This window comes from Suncus etruscus, chromosome 15, assembly GCF_024139225.1.
Source record: "Suncus etruscus isolate mSunEtr1 chromosome 15, mSunEtr1.pri.cur, whole genome shotgun sequence".
Taxonomy (NCBI): Eukaryota; Metazoa; Chordata; class Mammalia; order Eulipotyphla; family Soricidae; genus Suncus; species Suncus etruscus.
The window spans coordinates 56,528,660-56,547,241 of record NC_064862.1 but is presented as its reverse complement, the minus strand read 5'-3'; the positions used below and the strand labels follow the sequence as shown (position 1 = coordinate 56,547,241).

General features: G+C 46.6%; 1 protein-coding gene across 2 annotated transcripts in view; it reads right to left on the bottom strand.

Moving 5' to 3' along the window:
• The window catches only part of IQCK (IQ motif containing K), a 95,237-nt gene extending 76,712 nt beyond the window's left edge, over positions 1-18,525 (bottom strand). For both annotated transcript variants that reach the window (XM_049789211.1, XM_049789212.1), the window contains exons 1-4: positions 18,353-18,525; positions 10,656-10,744; positions 9,103-9,226; positions 5,684-5,781 (exon numbers count right to left, since the gene is read on the bottom strand). In XM_049789211.1, coding sequence (XP_049645168.1) covers positions 5,684-5,781; positions 9,103-9,226; positions 10,656-10,744; positions 18,353-18,506 — 465 coding nt within the window. In that variant the 5' untranslated portion in view covers positions 18,507-18,525. The remainder of the gene's footprint in view (positions 1-5,683; positions 5,782-9,102; positions 9,227-10,655; positions 10,745-18,352) is intronic.
• Positions 18,526-18,582: the final 57 nt, after the last annotated feature.

Genomic DNA, 18,582 nt, shown 5'->3' with positions numbered 1-18,582 from the left:
CACACTGTTGGCAGTGTGTGCTGAGAGGCCCCAGAAGAATCAAAGGCAGCACAGATGGGAACTGCAGGGCAAAGGCCAGAGTCTTGAGGGGGAAGGGCCCCCTTGCCCTAGTGCAGTGGTCCGCAATCTGCGGCTCTCGAGCCAATTGTGGCTCTTGACACTTTTAATTTGGCTCTTCTGTGTGCCAGGCAGCCGCTCCAGGAGTCAGGACTCTGCTCCTAGCCTCTGTCAGTGTGCAGCCCAGTGTGCAGCCCCAGCAGCCCCCTCCAAGAGTGTAAGATGATACTTAGTACCAATCCTAAACAAAGGTGTTCCCTCAACTTCATCCTTTCTTAAACCTCTTCCTTTGATATGTAAAAGTCCACTGAATATGTACTTTTGTCTCTCTCTCTTGAAGCCTCTTGATATTGGGAATTGGTTTTAATAAAGAAAGAGGTATTCTAGCTGTTTGGGTTCGAGGCAGAGAGTACAAGGTAAAAGGCCACGGACTCCATGATCATCCTTTCCTGGCTAGCTTGGTTTATTATTTCTTTCCTGCTACCCTGCTTCTTCAGACCAGGTGGGTGGGGTTTAGAAATAAAGTGCCTGGAGTGATCTTAAAACACATATTTTATTTTGCACAAGAGTGGGCATCTTCCATGAAGGAATTCTCAACCCAGAGTTTTCTTTTCTGTGGATTCTCATGTTCAGAGTACTCATGATTAAAGTTGTGAGCTAATGCCCTTAAATGCTCTTTTTCATATTGATTATGACTTTCTGCATAATATAAGTGCCAATCAGAAATTTTTTGCAAAAGTGGAAACATTTCAATATCTCCTTCTCAGACACAGCTATCCCAGAATCAGATTCTTTTTTGAACACATCCATCTTATGTCTCACTGTAAAAACTACTTGTGAAACTCCCCTGCAGAGAAATATTAAGTTCATAGAGAAAATGAACAATGCCTGCCAAATACACAAGCTTAGCTACTCACTCCTTGTCCAACTGGGGCTGTACAGAGTCAGAGTTCTGCTCTCACAGGAACTGCACTACTTCTTCCCTCTTGCCAACAAGGCCAGAGAGCACCCTTCCCCTGAACAGCCACTTCACTTCTTCATGAAGAAGATGCTAGGAGTGGGCATCCATACTCTCACCCAGGGTGGTGAATAGCCTGGATTTGATCACAATTGTGAATTTCACAAATTATCTTTACTGTGTTATCTGTCACAAAGTTTAGTTCAGCAGGGCGTTTTTTGAATCCAGTCTATCATACAATGAGTGGATACAATGTATGGGTGTGCAACTTCTGTTTCTTGTGACTATATAAAAACACTGAGCTATGCACAGTGCATCATCTGTACATACATCAACACATCAGATTATTATTCTGAGTGAAATGAGTCAGAAGGAGAGGCGTAGACACAGAATAATCATTTGTGGCATATAATAATAATAATAAATGGCAATATGGTATAATATCTAGAGAAAATAGGGATGAGGGACAGGAGGACTAGTCCATGATAGGAAGCTTGCCATAAAAAGTGGTGAGTTCAGTTAGAATAGAGAAAGGTACATTATGACATTAATAATTGGAACATATCACTCTAGACAAGAACTGGATGCTGAAAATGAATAAGTGACATGCATGGTACTCTTTAATAAACAATATTGCAAACCACGGTGTCATAAAGGAAATTTTGCAAACCTCAGTGTCATAAAGGAAAAGAGAGATAGAGAGAAAAAAGCAAAATGCCTGCCCCTGACATAGGCAGAGGAGGGTGAAGGGGAAGGAAACAAGGGACATTGGTGGTGGGAAAAGTGCACTGGTGAAGGGTGGTGTACATTCTATGATTGAAACTCAAGTATGAATAATTTTGTAACAAATATGCTTAAATAAAAAATTATTTAAAATTTTTTCAGGCACTCTATCATAATTCCTTTATAATATATCATATGCCTTTAACAAAGTGCCGTTTTTGTTTTTATGTGTATTTTAGTTTGGTTTCTTGCAGCACACACTAAAGTGTCAATAGATTTTTTTCCTTTCAGTGAAATCAGTACTTTTCTCTGGAACACTGTCCTCACTTTTAAAGATTGTTAAAAGGTTTTTCTCTTTTACCTGTTTCATCTCCATATTGTAGGGTTTCAAATTTTCAGCACATTTTGGTTATCAAGAGGAAATGTTTTGAAACGTTTTGCTTACTTATTATCAGAAATCAAAGCCTTTTTCCTCAAGAAGGGTGTTCACTATCCAGAATTAAACAATCAGTGGATTCAAAAACTGCATTTCATGGTGGATGTTACTTCACATCTAAAACAGCTTAATCATAAACTACAGGGGAAAGGAAACACAATTTTTTCGATGTTAGAAGTTATTTCTTTTGAAAATAAATTATCTGTTTTTGCTCAAGATATTGACAGAGAAACTTTGATTCACCTTCCAAGCCTGTTGAAACACCGCCAAGAAAATAATTCTGATATTGACATTACCTATTTTAAAACAGCACTTTTAAATATGAGGGAAGCTTTTATCAAGAGGTTTCAGGATTTCAGAAACAGCAAAGCGACATTGGCCTTTGTTAAAAAAAAACCTCTGGACGCCACTGTAACGAAATTAAAATTTTCTCCCTTTAATATCGATATTCGCAACTTTGAAATGCAATTGCTGGATTTAAAAAAACAAAGAACTGTGGAACTCGAAATTTGAACATCTTTGTACTAATTTAGAAATTGGAGAAACAGGGGCCGGGAAGGTGGCGCTAGAGGTAAGGTGTCTGCCTTGCAAGCGCTAGCCTAGCGTAGGATGGATAGCGGTTAGATTCCCCCGGCCTCCCATATGGTCCCCCCAAGCCAGGGGCGATTTCTGAGCACATAGCCAAGAGTAACCCCTGAGCGTCAAACAGGTGTGGCCCAAAAACCAAAAAAAAAAAAAAAAAAAAAAGAAATTGGAGAAACACAAATGTGAACTTAGTTCACAGCACAAGTGGTCTGCTTTGAAAGACCTGGAGAAGGAAGATATGTTGATTTTTAACACCTGGAATAGTATTCCTGACTCATATAATAAACTAAAAAAGCTAGCGTTTGCTGTTCTTTCCTTGTTCAGGTCTACATATTTATGCGAACAATCATTTTCAAGCATGAATCTTATCAAGAGTAAATTGAGAAATCATCTCATCGATGAGAACCCGGAATCGTGCCTAAAATTAAAAACAACATGCAAACCTGACTTACTCAAACTATCCAAGAAAATGCAAGGCCAATGTTCACATTAGTGTTTGTGACTGTCAGTCATTGTCAGGATGTAATTTTCTCTACATTGTAAGGCAAATTTTATGGAATTTAACGTTATCGATATATAATATTGTTCTAAAGTTTTTGTGTTATTTGTATCCTCCCAACCTATGTGGATACTTGCATGCAGAATATTCTCAATAAAAAACTTATTGAAACTAAAAACAGTGTACCATCCTATGTATTTTCGGTTTTAAAAATGTGGCTCTCGGGCCCAGAGAGATAGCACAGTGGTGTTTGCCTTGCAAGCAGCCGATCCAGGACCTAAGGTGGTTGGTTCAAATCCCGGTGTCCCATATGGTCCCCCATGCCTGCCAGGAGCTATTTCTGAGCAGACAGCCAGGAGTGACCCCTGATCACCGCCGGGTGTGGCCCAAAAAAAAAAAAAAAAGAAAAAAAGAAAATAGTCACTGAAGAAGGTGTCAATGCTATTAAGGCCTAGAAGGGCTTGGCCTGTCAAGGTGGATCATGTCTTTGACCACCTACTGTATTGTCCTCTTTTCTCTCATAAATCCCCATGACTCTATCCCTCCTGGGGCACTTTTTAGGGAGTCAGCCTGACTCTGTGTACCTGGAACTGTCATTCTTCAATCCCAGACATATGGACTTTGACCCCTGAATGTTTAAATTGACAACTTCCCAACCAAACCTCTTCCCAACCCAACCAAATCTCTTCACTCAGGTTCCCAAACCAAACCAAAGCCTGGTTTACTTACCAGCTTCATGATTCACTTACAAGGAATGGCTGACATTGACATTTGTCACTGTAACTTTTTTCTTCTCTCTCTCTCTCTCTCTCTCTCTCTCTCTCTCTCTCTCTCTCTCTCTCTCTCTCTCTCTCTCTCTCTCTCTCTCTCTCTCGGCTGGCTCTCTCTCTCTCTCTTGGCTGGCTCTCTCTCTCTCTCGGCTGGCTCTCTCTCTCTCTCTCTCTCTCTCACTCTCTCTCACTCTCTCTCTCGGCTGGCACTGACATTTACCACTGCATCTTTTTCTTTCTTTCTTTGTTTTTGTTTTTTTCGGCCACACCCGTTTGATGCTCAGGGGTTACTCCTGGCTAAGTGCTCAGAAATTGCCCCTGGCTTGGGGGGGACCATATGGGACGCCACGGGGGGGGGGGGGCGGGGGCGGGGATTGAACTGCGCTCCTGATCTTTGGCTAGCACTTGCAAGGCAGACACCTTACCTCTAGCGTCACCTCGCCAGCCCCTGCATCTTTTTTCTTCTCTCCTCCTTCTCTCTCCCTCTTTCTCTCCCTCCCTCCCTCCCTCCCTCCCTCTCTCTCTCTATCTCTCTCTCACGCTCTCTCTCTCTCACGCTCTCTCTCATACTCTTTCTACAGAAGCCCCTAATCCTTTCTCTCCTTCAACTATGAATTCACTTCACAGCCAAGATTATTGCTGAACTAGGCCTCACCCAGATCCAAGCAGGCCACCCCCAGACAAATGGGAGCCAATTACAATGCAAATTACTTTACCCTGAGGCCCTGCAGGAATGAGAAAATTGAACTCTTGTTTCATATTCATACAGAAAAAAAAATAGGGCTATTGATTAAGCCCAATGTTGATTTGCAACAACCAAAGCTCTCTCTGGGATCCTCCCTCCTTAGCAGGGCAAACACCCCATCGCAGATTCCTGGTCTCCACCACCTGCACCCCACCTCCTTGTTATCGAAGTCCCCATCCACTCTCTGGAAACCACATACATTCACCCAATTCCATAGCTTCAGATATACATATCCTTTTTTTATATTGTTGATGTTGTTATTATTATTATTATTATTATTATTATTATTATTATTATTATTATTATTATTATTATTTTAGTTTGGTGGTGTTCACATCTGACGGTACTCAGGGGCTTCTCCTAGCTCCATGCTTGGAGATCGCTCTTGGCAATGTGAAGGAGACCATGCAGTGCCAGGGATCTAACCAGGGCCTCCCCCATGCAAAACAGATGCTCAGCCCCTATGGAGCTCCTTAGTTTGACCACCAACTCATACTCTCTCTCCATATAGATTTCTTTATATGTATGTAAGGGAAGTTGTTAGTTTGCCTCTGATGAAACTATCTGGCATTGCTTGACTAGACAGAGGAAGTGTCTGTAGGACTGTGCAGGAAATGTCCTTACCACCTTCCACACTCCCACATCAATCAAGAGTGGACTTAAATGTAGAAGCATTAGTGTCAATGAGCCCTGGAGAAGGGTAGGCACAGAGGCTGAGAAAGGCAGAAACCCTCTCCCCGAGCACAAGTGGCCAGATAAATGGTGAAGCCCACATGAACACAATTAGCTAGCCAGTGATAAAACCATGCTCTTCACCCCAAAGTCATCACTCTGAGAACAATTACCCAATGATACCTCAATAAGGACTGATGACAAACTGAGGTTAAAGTGAGCCCAAGAGGCTTCTGACCTGGAAACACTTTTCTCTCTCAGCTTGCTGCAGCAAATTCTCCATTCCTGGAAGCAGGGTTGGAAAGACAAACACTTCCAGGTATTCTCTGGGGGAACCTAAAACAAATAGACAAACAATGACAAACCTGGAAAGGCCCATTTGCACCTGAACAAAGAGATCATCCTTAAAATCTGCCATTTCAAATCTTTAGGAGGGAAGCAATCCTTGGCACCCTGAAACAGTTGCCCAAACAGTTACTTTGGCAGAACAACTGACTGCAGAAAGGACCCCTGGAGCTGGGCCATGAGACACAGGGCCAGGAAGGGGACAGGTAACCAGAGTACCTGACTGGCAGGCACAGGGCCCCAGAATTCCAACCACCAGTGAATATAGCCATGGTGCCCCACTGCAGGAGCTCTCACTGAACTGGGCTTGACTTTCATAGGGCCCTGATCCAACACACAGGATGTATTGGTGAGGAAACCCTCATGGGGTTTTCCTCTTGTCCATCTACAAACTTGATCTTTTACCAGTTCAGGAAGAAGTGAGAGCGGAGAGGAGAGTCATTTCCTTGGGCTTTTTGCTCTGTATTTCTTTCTTCTTTTTTTTTGGGGGGGTGGGGGTGGGCAGTGCTCAGGGGTCACTCCTGGCTCCAGGCTCAGAAATCGCTCCTGGCAGGCTCAGGGGACCATATGGGATGCCAGATTCGAACCAACCACCGACCTTCTGCAGGCAAGGCAAACGCCTTACCTCTAGGCTATCTCTCTATCTTTCTGAACTAGGCTGTATCACTAAGAGAACAGAAAAAAAATGCCTTTGAGCCTCTATGGGGTTAGAAATACCTGCACTCAGAGATCACGACCTGAGTCTGGACCCATCTGGTGGACTGGGCATTGCCTTCCAGCAAGTAGGAAGGTCAGCTAGTGCCTTTTCCCAATAAAGGGCTTTCATAGACAGAAAAAGGAAGACACAAAGCCATCAGCTAAAGAAGAGACTATTATGGCAATCATCGTTCAGTGCTCAAAGGCTGCTCCCAGCTCTCCACGATCCGGAGGAAGGTCAGAGATGGGGGTGGTTCCTGGTGGTTCCGAGGGACTGTGCTAGGGCCAGCTGCCCACCTACACTTCTGGCAGTTCCACGAAAGTCACCTTCCTACAGCCTTTCTGCAGGGCAACTCAATGGCCTCAGGATGCTCAGAGTAGGAAACACCAAATTCATGGCATTAAGATGACCAGAGCCAGGGACTTGGCTCAATGTGAGGCCCTTAGATCATTATCAGCATTGAAGAAAACAAAACAGCAGCAGCGAAAGGATCTCCAGCCCTGGGAAAGGCTGGTGCTGCTATCAGGTCAGGGGCATGACTTGGGGGGAGCCCCTGGAGGAACATGAGGGACTCCAAGGGGGCTTGATTTCCTCTGCAGGAGGCAGGTGGAGGTCACAGGGGACAATAGCAGGGTAGGGATTGGGAGAGGTTAGAGAGGTGCAGTGCTGTGGTCCTGGGGAAGCAGCTAGGAGAGGACTCATCTCAGGGAGGACTCTGAGGGAATTTGGGACACTCTAGTGCTGAACTGGCCACATGGTGGGTGGTACTACTTCCTTCCATATCTTACCTTCCTCACGCTCACGGAGAGACAGGATGCTGGTAGCAATGGTCTTTGCTGAGACATTTCAGTATACAGATGTTACCCCTGCCCAAAGCCAAATGCTAATCTTATCTGAATGGTCAGACCCTCCACAGCTGGGAAGGGTCTGTGGTTGGTAATTAAGAGTGGCCTGGGCCCGGAGAGATAGCACAGCCGCATTTGCCTTGCAAACGGCCGATCCAGGACCAAAGGTGGTTGGTTCGAATCCCAGTGTCCCATATGGTCCCCCGTGCCTGCCAGGAGCTATTTCTTAGCAGACAGCCAGGAGTAACCCCTGAGCAATGTCGGGTGTGACCCAAAAAAAAAAAAAAAAAAAAGAGTGGCCTAAGGGGAGGGGTGAGGAATAGACTCAGCAAGGAAGATGCAGCAGGTGGAAAGGAGACACAGGATGGAGGCAGAGGATGCAGAGAGGCTGCTTAGTTTAAAGGCCATGTGAGGAATATGCACATGGTGGTTAGGGCCTTGTAATAAAAGCTGGATTTCTCCTGAAACTTCATCTGACTGCTGTGGATCATTTCTTCGCCCATACCTGTGCGCTGAAGGGGCTGCAGGTGCGAGGCTGGGCCAACAAAGGCCTCTTCATCCATCCATTCATGCACCACTAGGACTTTATAATTAATAATTAATACAACACACAGACAACTGACTTCAGGGCCTGGAGACAGCCCACACGCTGGGCCTGTACATGCTTGGCATGCAGGACACCCAGGTTTGATCCTTTACACTGGAGCTCTACAGAACAGTATAAGCTGTTGGGAGTAAACTTCAGAGCACAGAGCCAGGAAGGCATCACATCCCCTGACTGAGTGCTGCTGGGTGCAGCCCCTAAATCACACACATAACACACACAAAACACACACAAACACACACACAAACATACACACATCACAAAAAATAAAGATCAAATTAGGGGCTGGAGAGATACCATGGAGGTAAGGCGTTTGGCAGAAGGTCATTGGTTTGAATACCGGCACCCATATGGTCCCCAGAGTCTGCCAGGAGCAATTTCTGAGCCTGGAGCCAGGAGTAACCCCTGAGCACGGCCGAATGTGACCCCCCCAAAAAAAATTAAATGAAAAATTTAGTAAGTTTGGGGCTAGAGCAATAGTGCAGAAGATAGGCATTTACCTTGCACTTAGATGACCTGGGTTTGATCTCTGGAATCCCATATGGTCCAGAATACCACCAGGAATAATTTTTTTTTGTTGTTGTTTTTTGGAGGGGGGTCACACCCAATAGTGCTCAGGGGTTACTCCTGGCTCTGTGCTCAGAAATCGCCCCTGGCAAGCATGAGGGACCATATGGGATGCCGGGATTCAAACCACCGTCCTTCTGCATGCAAGGCAAATACCTTACCTCCATGCTATCTCTCCGCCCCCCCCCCTTTTTGTTTTTGGGTCATACCCAGCATCGCTCAGGGGTTACTCCTGATCAGAAGTCACTCCTGGCAGGTACAGGAGACCATATGGGATGCTGGGATTCGAATCAGGTTCTGTCCTATATTGGCTGAATGCAAAGCAAATGCCTTACTGCTATGCTATCTCTCAGGCCCCACCAGGAATAATTTATGAATAGAAAGCCAGGAGTAAGCCCTGAGTACCACCAGGCATGACCCCTAAATGAAAATAAATCTTATTGATAACACTGAAATTAAGAAAAGCTGAAAGCAGGAACATTCTTTCTTATGAGGCCTCTTTTAGGTTGGCCTGATCCTACTCACTCTCACCACACTCCAGGCCCTGGAAAAATTATGAGCCCACAAGAGGAAGGCTGGAATCTCATCTCCTGACTTACATGTTTGGGGATCGATTTCCTTGGGTTGCACTTGAGAACAGAGTCGATGAGGGAGCGCGGAGCTGCGCAGGAGGGTATGAAGGTACTGTGCATTGAAGCCATGGAAAATGGATTCAGTAGAAACCTGGGCAGGGGGGGAAGCAGGCCCAAAGGTCTTTTAGGTCATTGTCTTCACTTGTGTAGCATAATACAAGAATGGCTAAAAGTCTGTCTTAGACTGGGTTCCTGGGAAAGGACTGAGCATGTACCTGAGTCTCTCCTCCCTAATGAGGGAGGTAAGCACATCAATGCATGACAGATTTTGAGTCCATAATCATATCAGAGAGCAGGAAAGTGGTCACTCAGGAGCCATAGGTATCTGCTCTGAAGACCCGCTAAAAATATACAGGGCCAAAGGGCCCAAGAGAGCTCAAAGGGCTGAGCACTTGCCTATTTATGTGAGGCCCAGGATTTGATCCCTGGCATCACAGTCCTCTGAGCACCATCAGGAATGACGCAAGTATCACCAGGGGTAACACCCCCCCCAAAAAAAAAAAAAAACAGAATTCCTTCTGCATGAATTCTGAAGAATTCCTTTACAAATAAGAAAGAGGAATTGGCCCATGAAGTGAGAATCTGATCAGAGCATTCTGGCATGTTGCCTACATCCCTTTCTCTTGATCTTCCTGCCTCCTTAAATATACACAAATCTACCTCCACACCAGATTTTGTAAAATCCTAGCACCTTTACTGATGACTGTGTGTATGAAAGGAAGCAGCCCCAAATACTCGCTGGATCTGAAGATTCCCCACCTGCTTGCCATGAAGCACTCACTTCTCCAGGAGCCCAGAAGATTGTTGTTTACAGAAAACAAAACAAAACAAAACAAAACCCCAAAATGGATTGCAATAAAGCAAGAACAGGCTGGTAAGTAAAAAACAGCCTTATAGAGCAAGGAAACTCTGACTATAAGATTGTCAAAGTCATGCGGTGTCTAGAGACTAAAGAGCTTGGTTCCAATTTTGAGGCCCTAGCTCAGTCCTTTTGGCCCTTATATTGTGTGTTAAAGGAATAAGATAGATAGTACAGTGTATGGTGCTTGCCTTAAACAGTTGACCCAGGTTTGGTTCCTGCCACACCATACAGTCCCCCATGTACTGCCAGGAGTAACTCCTGAGCATCACTGGCTGTAACTCAAGAACAGACAAACACACACTTTTGTGTGATAAGCCCCATTAAGCAAGTCCCTATTTGCAAGTCTCAACATCCTGAGAACCCCATTCCTAGTCGAGTTGGCCTTTATGAGTACACTCTTAGCACTGAGAAATCTGCTCCATGGTGACTATTTCCAACATAGACATTGTCCAGGGCCTTTCTCATTCTGAATCTTAGCTGAGCCTCACAACGGTCCCCATGAGTTGGTCAAGGATGTCAAAACAGGCTCCAAGAGCTTATGTGATGCCCCAAAAGTCACCCTACACTGTCAGAGCAAGGACCAGCCTCAAGCTCTGGTTCTTTTCCTTGAACACTACCCTGACATGCTGGCACTCAGTGATGAGGCCTGGATACTCACAATGCTCGCAGCTTCCTGCTTCACCTTGTCTCCTTCTGTAAAGGCCACCTTATAGCCTTCTGGAGAGGGAGGCTTCTCAGCTTCGATCTCTAAGAGAATGGAGTGGAAAAAGAATCCTCATTTGCAGCCTTCACAGCAGTGTAGCCTGCTATTTCTCTGCCCCCTGCAGGAAGCTTCTTAGATTTTTTTTTCGGGGTGCTTATCACTATCTTTATACCCCACAGACCAGCAGTCATAACCAAGGAAGTAGGTGTGAGGTTTTTCAAGTGTTCTACACTCAGACACATCTGGTTGGAGATGGAGGCTTTCCAGGGTGTTTCTCGACCTTTTCCTTACCAGGGGCCCCTTTCGACTTGGTTTCCCTCCTGTGGTCCCTGTATCTTTTTTTTTTTTTTTTTTTTTTTTTTGGTTTTTGGGCCACACCCGGTAACGCTCAGGGGTTACTCCTGGCTATGCGCTCAGAAGTCGCTCCTGGCTTGGGGGACCATATGGGACGCCGGGGGATCGAACCGCGGTCCGTCTCCTAGGCTAGCGCAGGTAAGGCAGGCACCTTACCTCCAGCGCCACCGCCCGGCCCCGGTCCCTGTATCTTACCAGTTGTTCCTGTACTCTTGTGCTGTGACCTCCCCCCCCATAGGTATGTGATGTTCCCCTAACCCCCATGTAATATTCTGGGGCTCCAAAGTGAGTCCATATGGCCCCTAATGGATTAAAGCAGGTTTGAGTAAGAAACAGGTGGTCCAGGATGGTTCCTTTGCAAAGCACCTGCCTGACAAGTGTTACAGTTGCTAGTTTGAATCCCTCACCACCCCCCTTACTAGCCCCAAGTGTGATCCTACACAACATTTCCTTTTGTTAAATATTTGTTTTATTTTGTGTTACACCTGGCAATGTTCAGGGCCGACTCTGCACACAGGAATCACTCCTGGAGGTGCTCAAAAAGCCACCTGGGGGCCCGAAGAGATAGCACAGCTGCATTTGCCTTGCAAGCAGCCAATCCAGGACCAAAGGTGGTTGGTTCAAATCCTGGTGTCCCATATGGTCCCCCGTGCCTGCCAAGAGCTATTTCTTAGCAGACAGCCAGGAGTAACCCCTGAGCAACGTCAGGTATGGCCCAAACACCAAAAAACAAACAAACAAACAAAAAACCAAAAACACCTGGGATACTGGAGATGGAGCTCGGTTTGGATCCATGTAAGGCAAATGCTCTCCTCACTCCCCACTGTACTATCACTTCAGCCCCCAACACTGCTTTTTGGAAGCCCTTCTCCCCAGTCCTGTGCCACAACCAATGTGTGCAGGAGCACTACAGCCAGACATGTGGGGGCATCGCCATGACAGAGAGTCACCCCTGGACATTACAATACAATGGGAAGTGTAATGAATAAATGTAAAAAGAAATGAGAAACAAACAGCCATGTCAGTAATGAATCACTTTATTTAAAAAAAAAAAAACACAGCAGCCCTAACCCCCTGCCCATCACAGAGGAACATCTCAATTGATATAAACTGGAACAGATAACAAACATTTGGACTGTCCCCTCCCACTCCAGCCAAAAGTGCATGTGTTTAGACAACTTTGTCCTCAGCGGACTCAACTTTAGACACCCAAGTGACAGCTATAGAATGAAGGAGGTTAAGAAGCTGAGGGGAAGCCCTCAGAGGAGACAAAAGCATCCTGGGAAGAGAAGCCAAGGGGCAGGAGAGAGTAGGGCAGGAGGGTCATGCAAGGGAAGAAGGAAGGTGCTAGTCCCCACAAATATGGAGAGGCTCATAGGCTCTCGCTAGCCTAAGGAGGGCTGGGGAAGCAGCAGCAACAGAATCACTGGAGCTCTGAATAGTGTCTCCCCCACCTGTCAATTCCACCCCATGTCTACCTGTATCTTTCTTCAGAGGGGCCACCCTGAAATCTTGGGAGACCCGGGGCCACTCCAGCATATGCTCAATCAGGTGGAACGGGCCTTCTCTGATGTTTGGGCCAAGTACTCACATACACATGCTAGGCAGGTGCTCTCCCACTGGGCTATTTTCCGGAATTTGTCGGGAAGCTCCACATGCCATGTGGGCACAGTAAAGCTGAGGGCCTGGGGTGAATCCCACTTGTTTACTCTCCTGGCTGGAAAATACCAACATCTTGCCTCAATCCCACAAACTGGGATTTGATTGGTATGGAGCAGAGGCCGGGGAATCAGTATTTTTGGGGGGCAGGGAGGTCACACCAGGCAGCACTCAGGTTATTCCTGGCTCCATGCTCAGAAATTGCTCCTGGCAGGCTCGGGGGACCATATGGAATGCCGGGATTCGAACCAATGACGTTCTGCATGAAAGGCAAACGCCTTACCTCCATGCTATCTCTCCATTCCTGTGGGGGGATAGGGCCTATCAGTGCTCAGGGCACCCATGTCCACTCTTGGGAATCCATGTCCAATTGGATCAGATGACAATGCACAGGCCCAGCAGTTTTGGGGGCTGTCAGGGCCACATACATACGTGCTCAGTGGCTTTCAGTGCTACATTCCACAGTACTGAGTAGGGTGGAGGTGAGTGGGATACGCAGTACTTGGGAATGAATTTAGGGCCTTGTGCATGCAAAGCATGCACAATACAGTGAGCAATCTCCCTGGCCAGGAATCTGCATTTCTCTCTTGTCTTTCTTTTGAAGGGGTGAGGGCTGATTATACCCAGCAAGGCTCAGGGGTGCCCTGCACTGCTGGCTGGGGACACATGTGCCCCTGGAGCCAACTCACTGGTAGGACTCAGTCATATATATATATATATATATATATATATATATATATATATATATATATATATATATATATATATAAAATATTAATTTCCATTATAATGTCTTCAATTCTTAATGTTTTTAGCTGCTTTACATAGGTTTTGGTGGAGGTCTTAGGGCAGCACCAGCAGGTCTGAACCTCAGTGGAGGTGTTCCAGGACCAAAGGTGGTTGGTTCGAATCCAGGTGTCTCATATGGTCCCCCGTGCCTGCCAGGAGCTATTTCTGAGCAGACAGCCAGGAGTAACCCCTGAGCAATGCCAGGTGTAGCCCAAAAACCAAAAAAAAAAAAAAAAAAAAGAAAATGTCCCTCACAGCAGCGGCCTCTACGATGTTCCTAATAAACTTAATAGCTTTGTCCTTGGGCACACACCGGAACAGTTGGTACAAAAACTGGCTGCACATGTCCATGACCCTTTTAGACTTGCTCATTGTTCCTTCCTTTCTTGGTCATCTTGGAAGAGGATTCAGTCTTCTTAAGGTTCTGTGTGGCTCATCAAATGTGTAGAATTAGGAGAAACAATCGCTGGGTTTCAAAGCTGATATCCAAATCACCGTGTCAGTAGAGCTGAATGCCAAGGAACGTTCCACATCAATTCTGCAAATAAAATACTGTTGGGAGGGCTGGAGTCATAGCGCAGTGGTAGGGTGTTTGCCTTGCACGTGGCTAATCCAGAACAGACCTCGGTTCGATCCCCAGCATCCCATATGGTCCCTCAAGCCAGGAGCAAGGAGCTATTTCTAAGCACATAGCTAGGAGAAACCTGAGTGTTACCGGGTATGGCCCCAAAACCAAACAAAAACAAAACAAAACAAAAATACTGCTGGAAAACAGGCAGAAAACGCTTGAGAAAATGACAAAGTAAGTGCTCACTGGCTAGTCAGTTCCAGCCCTGACGGAGACAGATAAAACACTTCTAGGAAGATCAGCGGCACCAGCCCTTCAGAAGTATGAGGGGAAACCAGGCTTCCAAGCAAGACAGCATGAACTCAGGGAAACTGCAGTGGACACATAAACCTCTTCCTAATTGGGCAGGATCAAGAGTTTCCTTCTTTCTTCTCTAATTCCTAGAAATCAGGCTGGGCTAAGTAGATAGGGCTGTATGTTGTAAGAAATTTTGATTCCCAAAACCAGTCAGCTTTATGTTCTGTTGTGATGTGACCATAGATGCAGTGATTTCAAATAACACAGTGTTATTATCTCACAGCTCCTCTGGATCCGGGCCATATCTGACAGTGAATTGGCAGCCATGACTGTGAATTCACAGCTGGTGTTCATGGGGACATGATTGTTTGCTCTGATTCCTGATGTGGGATCACCAAGGCCCTAGAAGGTGGGACTCACCACCATTTGGTCCTTGTTAGGGACTGCCCTTGCTAAGTTGCAGCTTCATGACAAGTCTCTTGTGCCTGAATCTCTCCAGTTTATTTTCAGGGTTCACCCAGTTAAGACCTCCCATCTACCATCTCCCTTACTTCAAATGAATGGACTAGGCTACAATTGGGGAATTGAATTCTGTCAAAGCCCAGAATGACCCCAGTAATTCTGATCTGGAGCTGGTGCCCCTCTCCAGCATGGCACAAGGGTGGGGCCCAGGTCTTACCTTACCACTCTGCACTGATTCCTCCAGCCTAGCTAAGAACCATTGGGAGTGACTCCTGGGCTCCCTAGCATTGCTTGGGAGGCACCCCAACCCCAAACGCATTCCTGTATTTTTCTCGACTTTAGATCTCCTAAACTGGGTCAAATTATCCAAATACAGTAACTCTGAACTCTAGAGCCTCTTTTCTTCACACCTCAATCTGCCTTATTATTTGGGGGTGAGGTCTCCCAGCAGTCTCTGGGGAACTTGGTGAATTTAAAGGTTGGTGGCCAGCAGGTTTCATGAAGGGGGCTAGTTTCAGCTCTTTGCAGGAGGCTAGTATTTGCCATCAAGTGCAATACCGAGGGTACAGAGAGTCGCAGCAGTAGGCTGAAGACAGACAGCCTTACAGCTGAGTAAGGTATTAGCAGGGCAGTGGAATTAGCCTGAGTGAAGATGTTTACTGATAGGAGTGCACAACGACCTGAGTTCGAGGTCCCTAGAAAGCTGAGGGAGGGACTGAACATTTACCAAGGATTATCTCCAAGGTGCAGGTACACACATGAGTAAAGGTCTCAAGCTCTTTCCCTAGCCTGTATCTCATTTTCTTGAAACTGGGGTACTGACAGGTCTGTTTGCTATGATAATAATTGTCATAGTAAATGGAGACATCCTAATAAGATGGACTAATTGACCTGACGTGACACGGTATTTCCAGTCTGTCTTTCAAGTGTGCTATTTGCGATACATTATGAAAAAATGCATGTGTTAGAATGTTTGCTTTAGGAAATTGAGCGGGATAGTCTCTTAGATGATTATCACCATGCCTGTGTGAGAAATCCCCAAACTCTGACATCATTAATCTCAAGGCTTTCTTTGAGTTCTCTGTCATCAACCATGTACTTTGAGAATGCACCCAAGCCCATTTTGTCTTTTGATTTATTCTGCCTGGACCCCTCAGCTCTCAACTCTGTCTGGACAAATTTTATGCTTTTAAAACTGTCATATGTGTACTCTTGTGTTGAATTTTTTTGTGTGTAATTTTTGTGTTTAACTTAATCTTTGTTTTGAGGCTACACCTCTTGGCTTTGTGCTTAGGAATCACTCTTGGATGGGCTTAGGGGACCTTATGGGGTGCCAGGGACAGAACCTGGGTCAAATGCGTGGAAGACAAGTAAGTGCTTTACCTGTTGTGCTCTCTCTCCAGTAACAATTATGTGTTCTCTTTTTTTTTGGGGGGGGAGGGGGTTGGGTAAGGGTACTCCTGACTCTACACTCAGAAATTGCTCCTGGCAGGCTCGGGGGACCATATGGGATGCTGGAATTTGAACCACTGTCCTTCTGCATGCAAGGCAAACGCCCTACCTCCATGCTATCTGTCTTGCCCCCAATCATGTGTTCTTACTGAGCAATTCCTTAAAGAACTTAGATCTGTGCTGAGCAGCCTCACAAACCCCTACCTGTTCCTCAGAACAGCCCTGTGAAGTAGGGAGGAATGTGCTCCTTCAAGAGATGGGGCAGGGTCCTGGCTCCTCCACACTATTGTATTACCAAGAGTTGTTTGACTTATAGAAGTGAAAACTCTGGGGATGGGAGGTGGAAATAAATATGGAGAGCTGATACATATGTTAGAACAGAACCAAGAAAAGTGAACATAAAGTATTTTGCTTTATTTTTGGGTCACACCCGGCAGCGCACAGGGGTTCCTCCTGACTGCGCTCAGAAGTCACTCCTGGTAGGCTCAGGGGACCACATGGGATGCTGGAATCAAATCTGGGTCCGTCCTGCAAAACACCTTACCGCTGTGCTATCACTCTGGCCCCTAAAAGTTTTTTCTTTTCCTGGACAAAATTTACTAGAGTGCAGGAGATCAAATATGGGATGGGTGTTGAAATAGATGGACTTGAAAAATATTTCTTTCCCAGCTCTCAGTAGTGACTTTTTTGAGGGGAAAAAAAGTGATGTTACTAAAAAACAGGCTGAGGATATTACTAGATGAAATAAAGTGATCTCTAGGTCTCCCAATTGTTTCTTTCTCCTCTTCTTCCTAATTCCCTTTTCTGCTATAGGAACATTCACTGGCCTGACCTGGCCCAGTTCCATACTAACTTAGTTCGGACTAAACCTACGAAAACTTGAAATAGGACAAACAATATGCAATAAATTTATTATACTCCTGCCAAAGGAACAGGCTGGGTAAAAGGGTGAGGAACTGGGCACTGGTGGCGGGACATCAAATGCCTGACACTGTATTATGAACAAATGCATTATGATCATGGTGTTTATATATATATATATATATATATATATATATATATATATATATATATATTAGTAAGTGAAACAAATCCGGTGCAAAACTCATTAACACTTAAACTCATTTCCGGAATCGATAACCCTGGGTGGTGGTTTCACGCTGAGCTGGTGCAAAGCATAGCGGGCTAGGCATCACCACAACAAAACAAAAGAAAACCCAGAGTTCCAGGGCCTGAGGGAGGGGCGGCGAGCCTAAGTGGAGATACACACATCCTTTTTATTTACCAAGGGCTGACACTCAGCTGGGCTCTTCTACAGTCAATCTGGGCCACGGGTTAAGGCTTTGGGGGGGGGGGTAAGGCGTAACTTTTCTGTTTGCAACCCTGCCAACTTCTTGACAGAGACCTTGACCTTGGCTTAGTGAAGAGGATAAAAGGGTAACAGCTACAAGTAAGGCATCCCAGGGAGAGCAGAGGGCACAGAGTGGGAATTCGGGATCAAGCTAAGTACAGGCAGCCCTCTTGCCACAGGGGAAAAAAAAAAAGCTGGACTTGCAAGCTGGCCGGACATCCCTTGTGGTTCCCCGAATGCTGCCAGACGTGATCCGAGTGCAGAGCCTGGATTAGAACCCCCCACAAACAAACCAATAAAAAAAAAAACCCACCTAGGAGGCTGGAGAGATAGCATGGAGGTAAGCGTTTGCCTTGCATGCAGAAGGACGGTGGTTCGAATCCCGGCATCCCATAGGGTCCCCCGAAAGAGCCTGCCAGGACAGGAGGGATTTCTGAGCGCAGAGCCAGGTGGAACCCCTAATTGAGCGCTGCTGAGACCCCCCCCCCAAAAAAAAGAACCTCCAAACAAACCAATAAACAAACGACGCTGGAGGAGAGTTGAGGGTGTCAGAGGCGCATCAGGGCCTCGGGGGCCAACTCGGCGCCTCCCGCCCGCAACAAGGCCCGGGGCTCAGCGGTGGGCGGGCCGCCCCCGACGTCAGCCGCCTGGCGCACAGAGGCCCCTCGGACCCGCGCCCCGCCTGCGCCGAGACCCGCCCCGCGGCGGCCGCGCTCCTACCCTCGCCGATCTGCTCCCACAGGCTCCTGCCCGGCGCCTCGGCCAGCGGGCCCGGCTCGGCGGGAGACACGGTGGGCGCCGAAGTCCTGGTGCGGACCAGGGACTCGGTCGAGCCCGGCGGCTCCTCGAGCGGAGCTGGCCCGCCGCCCACCATGGCCGCCGTCTCCGCGGCGAGTGCGCTGGCGCCCTGGACGCGACCCGGAAGAAGTCGCGCGTCGAGGGGGCGGGCC